The sequence below is a fragment of the Oenanthe melanoleuca genome, chromosome 7, assembly GCF_029582105.1.
Source record: "Oenanthe melanoleuca isolate GR-GAL-2019-014 chromosome 7, OMel1.0, whole genome shotgun sequence".
In the NCBI taxonomy this organism is placed as follows: Eukaryota; Metazoa; Chordata; class Aves; order Passeriformes; family Muscicapidae; genus Oenanthe; species Oenanthe melanoleuca.
In genome coordinates, this window is record NC_079341.1 from 24,188,604 (window position 1) to 24,202,831 (window position 14,228).

Genomic DNA, 14,228 nt, shown 5'->3' on the forward strand with positions numbered 1-14,228 from the left:
GAACTAGAAAGCTGTATGTGACACTTTCTTTTTTGTCATTCTTCCCTTTTTTGGCTTATCTACTACCCTGTCTGGCATGGAAACCCCAAATTCATTTACGAGAAAGATTAGCTTCTTTATCTTATTTCTGCAAATCACCAAATATATGAGGAAACCAAACCAAAAATGTTGGGGTTTTATTGCTTTTTCCTATTTGTTGCCTTGGTACAAACAACACCCTGATCCCACCAGCAGGAAAGTTACACATGCTGCCGAGCCCAGCTAGCAGGGGTGAATCATGCTCAGCACCAGCCCTGCTGGCTGAAGGGAATTTATGCATGACTGCCCAGCCTGATGTGTTGCATGTCAACGGTTGTTGTAGGCCTGAAATATGAGTTCAGTTCACAGATGTGTTATTTATTACAATGCTTATACATAATTGCATTTCTTCCTGAAGACCAGAGCTGTATGCAAGAGGGCAGTTCAGTCTCTACAAGCTAACTAGCTTCATATCTGTCAAATGAAACTGCTAACAGTGTTACAGTGAAGGCACTTTTCCATAAGAGGTAATCACAGAGAATGATAATAATGGTGATTGTTGAAGTTCTTTATGAAAATATAACCATTTTTCTTATTATACACTCTTTTTTTTGGCAGTCGCCGATGTTTTGCTTTTGAAGATACTGCAGATTTGATTGCTGCTAGGAAATCTAATTCTGGTTCAGGAGTTATCAGCATTTGCAGACTCTTAGAAACTAGCTTTATTGGTGATTCTCCTGCAAAAGCAGTATAAAAGACGTTATTATTCTTCTGTAGAAGCTGGCTCTCTTTCATAGTGTACGACTCAAGCGATTACATCACTTGATAAGCCCTAGCAGAAGAGCATTTGTTTTTTTCTATAAATTAATTAAAGTAAGACTTCTACAAACTAAAGAGAATGCAGCAACAGTCTGAACAGGGCTGGTGTTCTACTACACCATTCTGTCATAATTTTCTTTCTGGAACACTAATAAAAGAAATGCTGGATGTGAATTAAAGTAATTGAACTATCAATAGTATGCATGAGACACATTTATTCCATGCTCATTTTACGACACCTTTCTCAGAAAAATAAATTTTCAAGTTCCTCTTTAGCCAGCTATTGTTTTCAGGAGAGCAAATGTTAGCTCACTTATTTTAAAGGCCCTCTGAGGAGAAGAATCAGACTTTCTGCATTTGCTGCACTGCACACACAATCCTTTTGTTTGGAGATTTTGTCCCAAAACAAAACATACTATACAGATTTTTCAGTAAAGTCCATGTAAGCAGAAATGGGATTTCTCCCTTTAAGGCTACTGGTTACTCTGTTTTCTTTTGCATTGGACGCCACCACAAATTTTACAAGGATGAATGAGAGTTTAATTGCCTCTTCTCTGCACACACACAAATCCCAGCTGTAACATATAAAAAAATGAGTAAAAACTATTGCTAACTGTTCTGTGGATGTCTTGTTTATTGTACTACTCATATTCTGATTGCTCTCTAAAGCACTTTGGAAAGCTATGTAAAGTTTTTCACCCTTCTCCTCTTCTATTTTCTGGAGAGTATAGAGCTTAACACAGACCACCTGTATGATCCTAGACCCACACAGCATTGATTAAGCAAATCTATTGCTTATTTTGGGCAGTTTTCTTCAATTGACTAGACTAAATCTTTATATAAATTGCCTCAAAGCAGAGGAAAAAATGAAAACAAACATACAAACTCTTCCCTGAATTAGGCTTTGCAGATTCTTCCAACTCTAACAGGATGGACTAGAGACTTTAATGGATGAGACCTAAATGTTTTATTCAGGAAAACAGATTTTAGGATAAACCTAAGGACCATAAACACCAAGGTTAAGGGTGTACTTTGCTGAGTGGAGGTGACAGTCAAACGAGCCATGCTTCTATTCAGCAAGGTGCTTATGCAGCTGAATTTTTATGAGGAGCCCTGGGGAAAGGAAGAGTGTCTGAGAGGAGGGGACAAGAAGCTCACAACTGAGCACTCACAGCATAGCCTGGTGACACAAATGGCTAAATAATTAACAATCTAGCAATGAGTTGAGGATTTGCTGTAAAAAAAAAACAACAAAGGACTTTTTGTTAGTAGAAACTGGATTAGGGAGGCTGAAAATAAGTATTAAGAGCATTTGTGTAACTGATACAAAGAAAAGGAAAGGACAGAGAAGTACAGGAATCATAATCAGGAGTAGGAGAACTCGCTGTGCTGTTCCTCAAAAGACCTTGAAGTCACACTTCTTCGTCTCAAACCGAAAGATATACAAAGCATGCAGGATGCACAGCACACAGGAGTTAGATATTAATTCCTCCACTTGGAGGAAATATTCCAAGGTGTCTACAAATGCTTTTAAAAACAACAGCAGTAAATAAACTTCTTCTTTTCCTATCATTCCTTCTCTCTGACTCCAGAGAAAGTTTCTCAGAGGTTGACTTACTTTCTCTGGGTTATGTTGCCTTTGGACTGTCTACAACAGACAGAAGAGATTCACTCAAGGACTCATTCCTTGCTCACTTCCTCCCAAGACAAAATCAAGAACCCAAACACTTAGCTTTGCTAATTTCCTGAATGTACCAAATAGCACAAAAACTTCTGACCAAAGCTTTGTACAAAAGATTAATTTCTCAGGATTTTTATTTTGCTTCTCTGATGTTACCAGTCTGAGTTCAAATCCTATCCTCAAAGTGGTCTGGGAGGACAATCTTTCCCAACCCCATGATGGAGCCTTATGCTCATGCCTTCACCAGTAGGAAAGACAGGAATTCATGTCAGACTACAAAAGCATGTCACTCATATTGACTGCTGCAAATTACTGTCCATTGAAAGGAATGTTTTTTGCCTGCCCCTTCTGAGCAAGTAATCTGCTGAATTAGCTCGTTACTGGACAGTTTGGTGCAGTTGATGTCATTTGGCCTGCACATTTGTTTGGGGTTTGCTCCTTCTACTGCACTTTTTTCTAATTTACAGAAGAGATCTGGCCAGGTGCAAGGACATCCATGCTCTGTCAGGATTATAATGCAGCCAGTAGCAGTTAGATACACAAGAAGCACTAAAAGAAAGTGAGAAATGGTTTTCTAACTCCTTTCTAACTGCATTAAAATCCAAGCTTGTTTGAGTGTAGTGGCAATGCAAAGTCATTTTTCTCTTCCACTTCACAGACACACAGAGCTATCTCAAAAGCCTGCCACACACAGTCATTAAGGCTGGAAACCCCTTAATCACTGTCAGTATGCAGAATGCTGCAGAGACAAATATGTTGTGGATGATAGGGGGAGTAGAGAGTAATATTATGTGCTGCTGCTTCTTTCCTTTTAACAATGGGTTTATACATTTATTTTTCAGATGGGTTAAAACTCTCTCTGCATGGCTGAGGGATTAAATCAGTAGCTTTTTATTAGGAGATTCAAATGAGACTTTCAGTAGAGACAAACTATATCACATCTGTGTACTGCTGGACTTCTGCCACCTTTCCCTGGAGCACCCGGTGACAAATAGCGCCAGGTTTCCAACTCTTCTGACAGCTCTCTGGAAAACTTAGCAAGTCACAGATAATTTTGGCCTTCAATATGGCAGAGTTAAGGCCTGAAAAAGCACTCCCAAACTCATTTGTTTTTCTGTCTCTTTTGTTCATGGTTCAGTAAAAGTGTGAATGGACAACAGAATGCAACATATTTATTGCACAGTGAGACCTTTTCACCTCTTGGCTGAAATAAATACCTATATCCTAGAGTTTTCTGTAAACACTCACTACAATCAGAGTACAATCTGTTGGAAGTCCCTGCTGGAATCAGCTGTTCCAACCTGCTCCTTAAAGTATAGCTACATTCAGATGAGGTACAAATTCACTTCTCCACCAAAACCAAAGGGATTTTTTTTGGCAAAGCTGCTCCCCATCCACTCAGTCCCCAGCTTGTGGGGATGCTGAAGCTGTTCTATGGCAGGTACAGGGCTTTGTGTTTCTCTTTGCTCACAAGGGCTCCTGTTGGCACATTGCTCTGGTGAGGTCCTTAATTACCATGGATTTTCATGACACAATTCATCAATTATGTCACTTTAAAACCACCATGAAATTCACACGGGTCACCTGTTTATTTTGCTGAGGCTGAGCAGCAAGCTTACAGGCGGATACTGCTTTTCAGATATGAGATAGTAAGCAGTTGATTTATATGAGATACCTAATAGATAACCTATGATAAACCTATCATATTTAGTCCATTAGAAAGAAACAACCAAAAAATTGCAAAGTGTATTCGGTCACTAAATCTCTAATTTTCCTAACTGGAAACAGTATGTTGGCTAAATTTCTCTGATGTTTCTAAGGTGTCTGGCAGCCCAAGCCTGCTGCCTCCAGGCCTGGCCTCCCACAGAATATGTTCTTAGGATCAATGTTGTATTTGAAAAACAAGTGATTAGCAGCATGCTTCATACCAGAAAACAGAAACCTTGCACTGTGACAGTCTTAAGCCTCCCTTCTGTGAGTTCTCCTCTCCAGCTGAGTCTAACAGAGATCATTTTAGGTATAAATCAACTGTTGCGTGGGAAGGACTCCTCACATGGATGCAGCTGTATCTATTTATTAACAGATTAATTCTTTATGTTCAGAGCCCAGCAATTACTGCACACATACCCAATGAAAAGCTCAAATTAATATCCTGAAAGCTACTTAAGTGTAAGGGTATGAATACAGAAGTAAACTTTATAAAAATGCATTGACAGATCGAGGTTTGCTACGGCATTTCAGCTAAATAAAAGAATCCATTTTAAGGAAGGAATTAGAAATTACCTGAATGGCCCTGTATAAGAGCAGTTACATCCCCCCACCACTGAGCAGATTACTCAGAAAGAAAGCATTTGAATATAGAAAAGAGAATTCCATTCATAATCCATTATCATGTTAACAAATACAAACTAGTTGCAATCCAGGCTCCTTGTGAGAGGGCAATAAGTAAAAAAACATATGCAGAGATTTTTCTTTCCTCTTTTAATTTTCTTTTTTCTTCTTTGAAAAATCACTTTCAGATAAAACACCTATAATTGCATTGACTGTGTTCATACTTCTCTCACTCATGGACACTCTAGCCAAATAAGGGTTTTGGTAGGCATGCTTGAAGGAACAGATTTTAAAGATCATTAGTGTCAGGATTTGCCCCAGGAACTTGTATGACAAATTTCTGACTTTTACAATGTGCTTAAAAAGAGAGGTCACATTTTTTACAGCATTTTACCCAACCAGTGCTGCATAAGAAGAAAGGTTATCAACTCTTTGGCAGTAAATACATTTCAAGAGTTTGACCCCAAGAATACCATCAAGTATAGAATGGTTTGTGCTTTGAGTGTAAAGAGAGTTGTTTGGGTTTACTTCATGCTGCTATGAAGGAGTAGAAGAAAAGAAAGCAAAATCAAGCCACCACATGCAAGTTCAATGGTGAGACAAGAGCATTCATCACCAAAGTACAGGAAATACTGATATCTACAGGAACCCTTGGATTGTCCCTACCTACAAATAACTGGCTGTTGAGCTGCAGACGGAAATGTCCCTCAGCAGGGGCCTCCAGGACCTTCTTGGGGAGGCTGTCCACCTGCAGAGAGGTCTGCTTGAGGTTCCTCTCTGCCCGGACGTAGTGCCACTGGTTGTCGTTCAGGGGCGTGGGAGACTGCACCGTGGCTTCCGCGGGGCCGCTCCCGACGTCTATGGAGAAGGTGATCTCCTTGGGGGCTGGAGCACACAGACAGATGTGAAGAGGAAGTGAATTTAATCGTGGTTTTGACATCAAGAAATCTTACATAAATATAGGCTCCATTAACTTTTATGTCAGCAAATAGTACAGGATCATTTACCTCCCATCTCCTACGCAGCAGCTTATACATAAATTTAAGCCTGCAGCCTCACTGTTTGATCTCTGCTGTGATTAGGCTTGGTTGTGGCTACCCATCTTTTTTTTTTTTTTTTTTTGCTATAAAAATCACACTGCTCTAGAAATGGCATTCTTTTTGAAGTAAAAGTGCCAAATGTTGCACAAAAGTCACACAATGGTCCCAAAAATTTTGGACAATTAATGCTAAGATGGGAGAAAGGACAAAGATCTTTCCAACTAGATCCTTTAAAATGCAGGTAATTAACATTACATAACTTGGCTACATGTGGTAAGAGAGAATCCTACAAGCATTTGTTTGCCTAAATCTGACCCAAGATGCGTGAAAAAAATAGATGAGCAAAACTACTTAATGGGTATCCTAAACTAAAGCTGTATATATAACACACATCTAGAAATAGGACAAGAGATGAAAAACAAAAGCCACATAAAGGAGTCCACCTTGCTCTGCTGGAAGCTTGAAAGGGGCTAGAATTTTTTAACATTCTTGCTACTGATTATTTTCCTCTTCCTAAAATGACAAATGCATCACAAAGAACCAGGTCCACACATCACACAAGGAGAAGGTTGTGGAAAATTCCTTAAAACCTTGTTATTCCACGCCCAAAAACTTGGATAGGTCTGTTTTTGGAAGCTGCCTCTTAGATAGTTAAGATAGGAAATGCTCCATAGGGATAGACAAAGATCTATTCTGAGCCCTTGCATCTACTAAAAAAGTCATTTCCCTTTGAAGCTGCTGCTCCATTGAGCTTCCTTGATACAAGGCCTTTAGGCTGCAAATCCCATCTGACAGCAAGAAGCACAACAACAAACTACTGATGAGAAGCCTAAGTCTAAAAGATTTTTCCCCAAACTTTTAAATAACTTATTTCTCTAGGAGTACAGACGTAACACATATCCAGAAGCTTTCACTGAACAATCCTCTTAGTTTACAGTATTTGTTATTTTTGATGCCATTTTACTTTTTACTTCTGTATCCCTGAGAATAAAATGTATTACCCTGAAGTGCAACCAAATTGGACCTTGATGTGTAATTAACAGTAAATCACACCTCATTACCTTGTGATAATCCACCATGACATTTACCACTGGTTTAATGAATCGAAGGGCCTTGGGGCCCTGTTTTATTTAATTTTATTTTGGGGTTATTATAAGCATATTATTAAATTCATAGCACTCAGTTTGTTTTCCCTAAGCTTGACGGAATTTGGAATACACATGTCATATTTCATGTCAAAGCCGCTGTACTCTTTTGTCACTAATAAATATCTGAAGTCATCACAACAGGAGTGAGGCAAAATCTTACTAATTAAATTCCCTGCTATTTTCCTTACACACTGAGTAGCAGTTACACTACACTCACTTAATAGATTTTGAAGTATTCAAGATCCATTACAACTGTGACTAACTTATTCTGCATTAGTGTCCTGTCCTTCCTAAACTCTCACCTTGTAGCTGTACCATACACAGAGAGTCCCTCTGAAACACTTGAACTGCATCAGACTGAGTATGTTACTGATATGGAAAGAAAAGTAACCTTCAGAATGGTTTCATTAAATTTTTCAACTTTCAACTAAAATTACAGCCTAAAATCTAACCAGTAGATTTTTCTCTGGAGAGCAAATAACTAAATATCAGTGCTGGAAAAATAAATTCATAAATTTGTTTGTTAAAGAAAGGTAAACCTAGCCATAACAAGATTGTGTATTGACCAAGTCTATACAGGGAAACTTTGATAGAAGAGGTAGGTAAGTCTAGATAAAAGTCTTTATGTCTCCATCTTATCATCTCCAGGCACCTCCAACCATCTAAAGATGGCAGAAGATGTCCTTCCCAGTTCTCTGCATCTGTCAAACTGGGCAAAACCACCAAGATTTCCGAGCAGTGAAACTTACAGCTTATTTCAATCCGTATGAAGTCTTTAATGCCCAGGTTTTCCAAGAACACCCCGGCCACGGCGGCAGTTTTGAAGAAGAAGGAGATGTCCATGCTGACCTCGGCGTGGAGCGTGGGGAAGTGCAGGTAGGAAGCCTCTGTGTTGAAGGAAGCAGCATTCCAGAACTGCCCTGCAAACACAACCCCCTTCTCTATAGTTAATTGGCACGGGACAGCAGCTGCAAGCTGCATGTGGAAAGCCACCTTTTATCAGAGAAATAGGGGGGTTTTTTTAATAAAAAAAGGACAACGACAACAACAAAGGAACATTCTGTACCTATGGAAATTGAGAAGAGCTAGTACTCACTGTCTCCATAGCAACGCAAAGGGCCGATTTTCCAAGCAGCCTCAGAATTTGATCTGTTTGTGTCAGTGATCACAATCTGAGTTACAGGCAAATGGTCTTTGAAAGCAAGGAGGCCGGTATCATTTGTCCTGGATTTTAATACACGAACAGAAAGAGGCAGATTAACCACAGACAAACCCCCCAGCATTCCTCATGCAAGACAATATTTAAAAGATGCTTACTTAAAGATCCTTTGCAGAATTACCTGGGAGAATTATGTCAAGTACACACTGTTAGAGATAAATACGTTCCCATGTATGCTCTGTGCTCATATACAATGCTGACCACTGAATACACCATTTGGATATGTGGCTGGGATGGGCTGTAAACCTGCTTCAGCTGTGCAGAATAACTGTGAAGCTGAGGAACAGCACTTCCATGCTGACTAATGGCCATTAATGTAAACTGGGCTTTACTGGGCTTCCTCAGCAGGATGTATTTGCTGTGGATCAGATCTAAGTCCAAGTCTGCATTTCTGTAAAGTTATCTGGGGACAGATAAGGGTGTTTTATGCTGGCTTTATGCTTTATCCGAGCAGGAAGAGGACAGGTGAAGCCTGATCCAACACACTGTATCAAGGGGAAGCCAGACAATTGCTGATCCAGCTTCAAGATGGCTGGGCCATGGCTGACCCTGCACACTGCAAAAACAGCTGCACTGCAGAGTGAGTTCAGACCAAATCAATCTCTTGCATTGCACACCAGTGGACATTTTGGTTCAGCAACTGAAATACTCAAGGTGGATTTACTGCATTGTCAAACTTTTCATGTTTGTTTAGCTGGGCTTGGTCTTCAGCTGTAACTAACACATGGCTGCTAGAAAGAAAGATTGATTCTTAGAGGAAAATTTCTTTGTTTTTATTCTGAGTCAGCTGGACAAAAAGTTGTCCTCAAGATGCAGTGTGATGTTTTGTGGTAGGTCCTTAAGCTGACCAAATGGCTTTGGCTCTGGCAGGGTACACAGATGTACATTCATCCCACTGCACTTCATGAACCCAGCTGAGTCCCTCAGGCACCAACCCTGACTTACCAGAGCAGAACTGCCCTTTTGAGATCTCTTTCTATTGATCTAATAGAGAGGTGAGTGCTACTGATGTGATGTGGTTTTTCTTCTGCTTTTCTCAAGGTTAAGGTTTTCTGTACGTCTGGGCACATAAGCGTGGCAGAGCATCCTCCATAGAACCAAATCTCAATAGTTTTGGGAGAAAGGATCTCTACCTCTGCACAGCCCAGCAGGGTCTGGACTCAACTCACCTGTCTGCTCATAGGTGAAAGACTACATCCTGCACATGGGGATGGCAACACATCCAAAAGCCAGCAATCCTGCTCTGGATTGCTGCTCTTCCAGGCAGGTGTGACACAACGCCTCAGGAAACAGGTATCACTATTTGAGTGATAACACTGCCAGTGTCTGACATTCCAGGCAGGATCCCAGGCCTGCCCACATCCTGCTTGTAATGCCAGCTTCCATAAATGTACCTCTCGGTGAAGTTCCAGACACAGACTTCTAGCAAAGAAATAATAATCAGGACAAACACTGCAGCTGTGCTCTGACACACAGCCTCGAATGTTTGCTTGGCTAAGTGCTCTACTCTGATTAATGTTAGACAAAAATAGGAGTATTTTGATCTTTTTCATGAAGGCTGCATACATTGCATTTATTTTTCATTGCCTATAATTGCATGCAGCATAGTTAATTGTCTCATAATGCCAAGGGGAAAAGAGAGGTACCCTCTCCGACGCTAACATTTTTTTCTTGCTCCAGTGGGTGTCTGACATGCAAATAATTACAGACAAAGTGCAGCAAGATGAAATTCCCAGGCATGAGGCAGAGTGAGGCCTTCAGTACAGACTCAGGAGGAAAATGATCATGTATGAATCAAAGGTACATGGTCTCAGAATCTCTTCAGGGCAGACTCTCAGGATTACACTCACAGCTTATTGTATCAATATTTAAGAGTTAGCATAAATACTCTTAACAGATTATGAAACTACTGTGACAAAAGCTAAATTATTTCAGTGTTTCTTAGGAAAATAATTAAATAAGGTATTCCAGTGTTGGAGAAAGAAGAGTAGGCAGAGCTAATGAAAAAAAGGCAGAAAGATGCATAGTAATGGGACATAAAATATTCAATATGCACATGAGTAACTAAGCTGGTTTTCTTTTTTAAAATAAATTTTTTCAAAATTTGCAAAATATTTAGGTAGGTTTCCTGCAAATTCATTTAAATTTAAAAAATAGTTCAGTCTTTTTACTAGCTGTGATCAGCATTAAAATAAAAATCAGTATCTTTCTATAGCTAGCACTCAAAATATCTTCAAAAAACCATGAAATGGTGACATTTTAAAGATATCTATTCCACATCTCTGAAAACTGCATTGCTTATTAGATATTCTGCTGTATTGCATGAAGTTCTTTTATATCAAATTTTATGACTGAATTTTTACTACTTATATGCCAGTGTCACAGTGAACTTTAGTAGCATAGCTCAAGTGTGTGAGAGAAATATATTCTAGAATTAATAAAAATCTTCACTTCTTTGTTAATGCCTTGAAAACTCAATCAAGCTTCTCTTCAAACTCAAATAGCACGTTTCATACATTTTATTTTTTCACACATGGAAAAAACCCCTCATATAACGATAAGTATTTTCACACAAGTAAAAACTGAAATAAAACCTATCAGAAAAACATTCTGTCCTTCAGAGAATATGCCAGTGTGAGGAACAACATCTCTATTGTTGCAGTTAATTATTATTATTTCATAGCAGGAAATCAAGTTTTTGGTGAAAGATCAACATCTAAAAGATTTCAGCTAAAAAAGGCAGAAAAGAGAGTGGAAGGCACTGTGAGTGTTTCAAATTCCTGATATTCCTTAAATTGAACTTATTTCAGACTCCATTTCCTACAAAGCACCACAATTCCTCTTCTCTATGTGCTACACCACGGCAGCCTCTCAAATACAATTTATTATTCCTGAGAGAGCAGCAAAAGAGCTTGGTGCACCTGTACAGCAACTTCCTGGGGGCACTGCTGTGGCACTACAAAATACAAATATACCAGGGTTTGGACAACACATTTGAAATTTTGCCTGAAGGGGGCTTGGGGATCACTTTTCATGTGCTACACTTTTCAAATAAAATTGCTATTTTCTGATAAATAGCATCTGCACTCTGATGTGCAAATATATGATTTTGTCTTTTAAAGAAAAGTAAAATCTTGTTAAGTAAGATAATAATTAAGATTAATTATTTTTTTATTTGTTCCCAGAGCTCCTTTTTACTTAAAAAGTATTAAAAATGTATTAAAATGTATTTTAATTTAGCACTTCACATACTTGAAAACAGATTATATTTGCCTTTCCACAGCTGCTTCTCAGGTTAGCCAAACCCACTATTTATTCCTCCTTAGTGGGTGCACTCTGTGGCTACTTCCACCAAGCACACCCCTTGTAAGTTAAGTCCTGATTTCCCAAAAATCAAGGCAGGTTTCATTACTTTCCTGAAATGAGTCCTCTGCTTACAGAAAATGGAATGAATAAATTACTAAACTTCAGAAGTCGACCTCCTGCTTACCTGACTTGGCACTCAATTTGGCACAAAATCAAATTAAAATCTGAATGTTTTGAGGGTGGAAACAACCCTCAACAAACAGATGTTTTTTTCTGAGCTCTTTCCATAAAGGATAGTGTCAATTTGTCCCTTCCACAAGCAAAACCCAAACCAAACAACTCCAATATTGCCCTTTAAATTAAATCACTGAAATTTTTTTTTGTTTATGGGTATTAAATACAGTTGGATGTCATTTGTTTATCCATGTCTGAAGATTAATGCCTACATCTACCCAAAGGACATCCTCATAAGCTATGAGACAAGTCACACATGGCACAAAAGCTCTATGCATGGATCAATTTAAAAAAGATTAAAATAATTTGCTGCTAAAGGTGATAGTGGAGCAGCTAGATACTTCAAGGTGTAGTAAAGGCAGACTCACATGTAAATAACAACTACTTGGATGATGAAACTATTTGGATTATGAAACTATTTTTCTTCTTCCTGGCTACTACTAAAAGCATGCTCAACAAACCCTTGCTCGATGGTGTTCTAACACTGTGAGCCATCATAAATTGCTAATCTCTAGGTAGCCATTTCCATATTTTTTATAACAGATGGTAGAACAGTGGTGCCATTAAATATAATTTATTCTCATATGATCCCCTGTTGGTATGTTTTTCTCTTGCACATTAATGGAAACTCTGGTGGGATCTGAGCCTCAGTAGCTCAGATATTCAGTACAGATTTTCAGGAATACTGTACATTTGGGGAAAAGAGTACTATCATCAGCAGATGGCAAGGAAGCACATAAGGAATGGGCCTATGACATAGGCTTCCATCAGGAAAAGTTTTGAGGCCTGTGCAGGACATATCATTAATAATCCAAAGGAAGTCATTTTAATTGCTATCTTGCCCATGAGCCATGTCCAAAAATGCTTTACCAGGCAAAATAATGTACAGTCATGATAAACTAAAAAACAACAGCACAAGGGGACATACTAAGAGCTGAAGGCAAGATGCACTGCCTGTATTTGGCTGAATTAGAGATACAGAGTTTGGTAATTAGAGTAATGAACTGCTTCCTGACACCTCAGGGACCTGCTACAGTCAGCTCTCTGCAGGCAGCCCTTCATGGCTGTTGACAAATGTAGTCATGACAGCAGATACCCAAGACAACTCTATACAGGCCAGGTCACCTCTGGCAGGGGTTATTTATGAGCTCGTGGGCTCTCTGGAGATGCCTGCACTGCTCCTCAGGAATGGATTCAGTGTGGGATAGTGCTTGAACAAACAAAACCTGTCAAATCTGGGCTCGTCAGGGTTTCTCTGCCCTGCTCTCCTCAAACCTTCCAGTTTTGTAATCCTGGCTCTGGCATAGCTTAGCACAAATACAGCTCATCCAAGCAGGGCTTCATTCACTTCCATTTGGCTGTGCTCCTCCTCAAACAAAAGTCAATATACTCATTATACCTCTGGAGACAAACTGGGTCTGACAATAGTAATATCCCCCCTCTATTTTGTTCCCCTTGTCATGTTCTGTGGTTTCATTGATTCTTCTAGTGCCCCAAAGCCACGATACAGAGGTGAGCACGTGTCACTTTGGAAATGGCAAGACTCAAAGGTTTAGTTCTCCAGTGAAGAAAACTCTTCTGAAGACAAAAGAGGAGGATACTTCTCCAGTTTGAATAATAAGACTACAGAATAGAAATAAAAGATAGCCAAACAGCTAATTGTTTGAATCAACACCATCCAGCACACTTTGCTGAGATGCCTGAGCTTCTTGCACAAAAATGAGTTCCAAAGATGTCTCTATTTCTTTACAAAATAAAAAGCTGGAAAGTTCTCCAAACTCACAGGGTTTCCAGGTGATTACCATCAGCATGGTTTGGTTTGATGACTGACTTCAGTCAAAGGTTTGCATTTGAAAAGGAAAATGGATTCCAGATAGAGAGACCAAAGTAGCAGAAGGACTTCAGGACAGTCATGTGCCTCACCTTAGCATGGAAGAGTTTCCTCCCATTTAAACCCAAGGTTTGGTGAACAGCAAGAACCTAATTGCCAAGGCAAGAGAATTTTGCTTGAGATGAAAGACAACCTGGGAGAGGTATTTGAAGATCCAAAAGATCTCATGTTAACTATCCTGTCAGTATTTCAGTAATGATAAACTGGGACAAGTTATATATATATATTGTCAGTGTGAGAGAAGAGAAAGAGACAGAGAGATGGACAGAGAGACAGAGAAAGAAAGAAAAAAAGGAAAAAAAGAAAAGAAAAGAAATGAAGAAAAAGAAAGAAAAGAAAGAAAAGAAAGAAAAGAAAGAAAAGAAAGAAAAGAAAGAAAAGAAAGAAAAGAAAGAAAAGAAAGAAAAGAAAGAAAAGAAAGAAAGATTTTCTGAACTAGGTTTAGCTTCAGCTTGAAGCCACTGAATTTTTATGAATGTTCCCACCCACTAGCAAGTGCTGTCAGCAGTCAGATATCTTTCTCTTCTTTTTTTTTTTTATT

At 39.1% G+C, this 14,228-nt stretch overlaps 1 protein-coding gene across 1 annotated transcript in view; it reads right to left on the reverse strand.

Moving 5' to 3' along the window:
- The window catches only part of CNTNAP5 (contactin associated protein family member 5), a 263,702-nt gene that overhangs the window by 34,762 nt on the left and 214,712 nt on the right, over positions 1 to 14,228 (reverse strand). The window contains exons 15-17 of the mRNA XM_056496452.1: positions 8,134 to 8,261; positions 7,787 to 7,957; positions 5,516 to 5,734 (exon numbers count right to left, since the gene is read on the reverse strand). Coding sequence (XP_056352427.1) covers positions 5,516 to 5,734; positions 7,787 to 7,957; positions 8,134 to 8,261 — 518 coding nt within the window. The remainder of the gene's footprint in view (positions 1 to 5,515; positions 5,735 to 7,786; positions 7,958 to 8,133; positions 8,262 to 14,228) is intronic.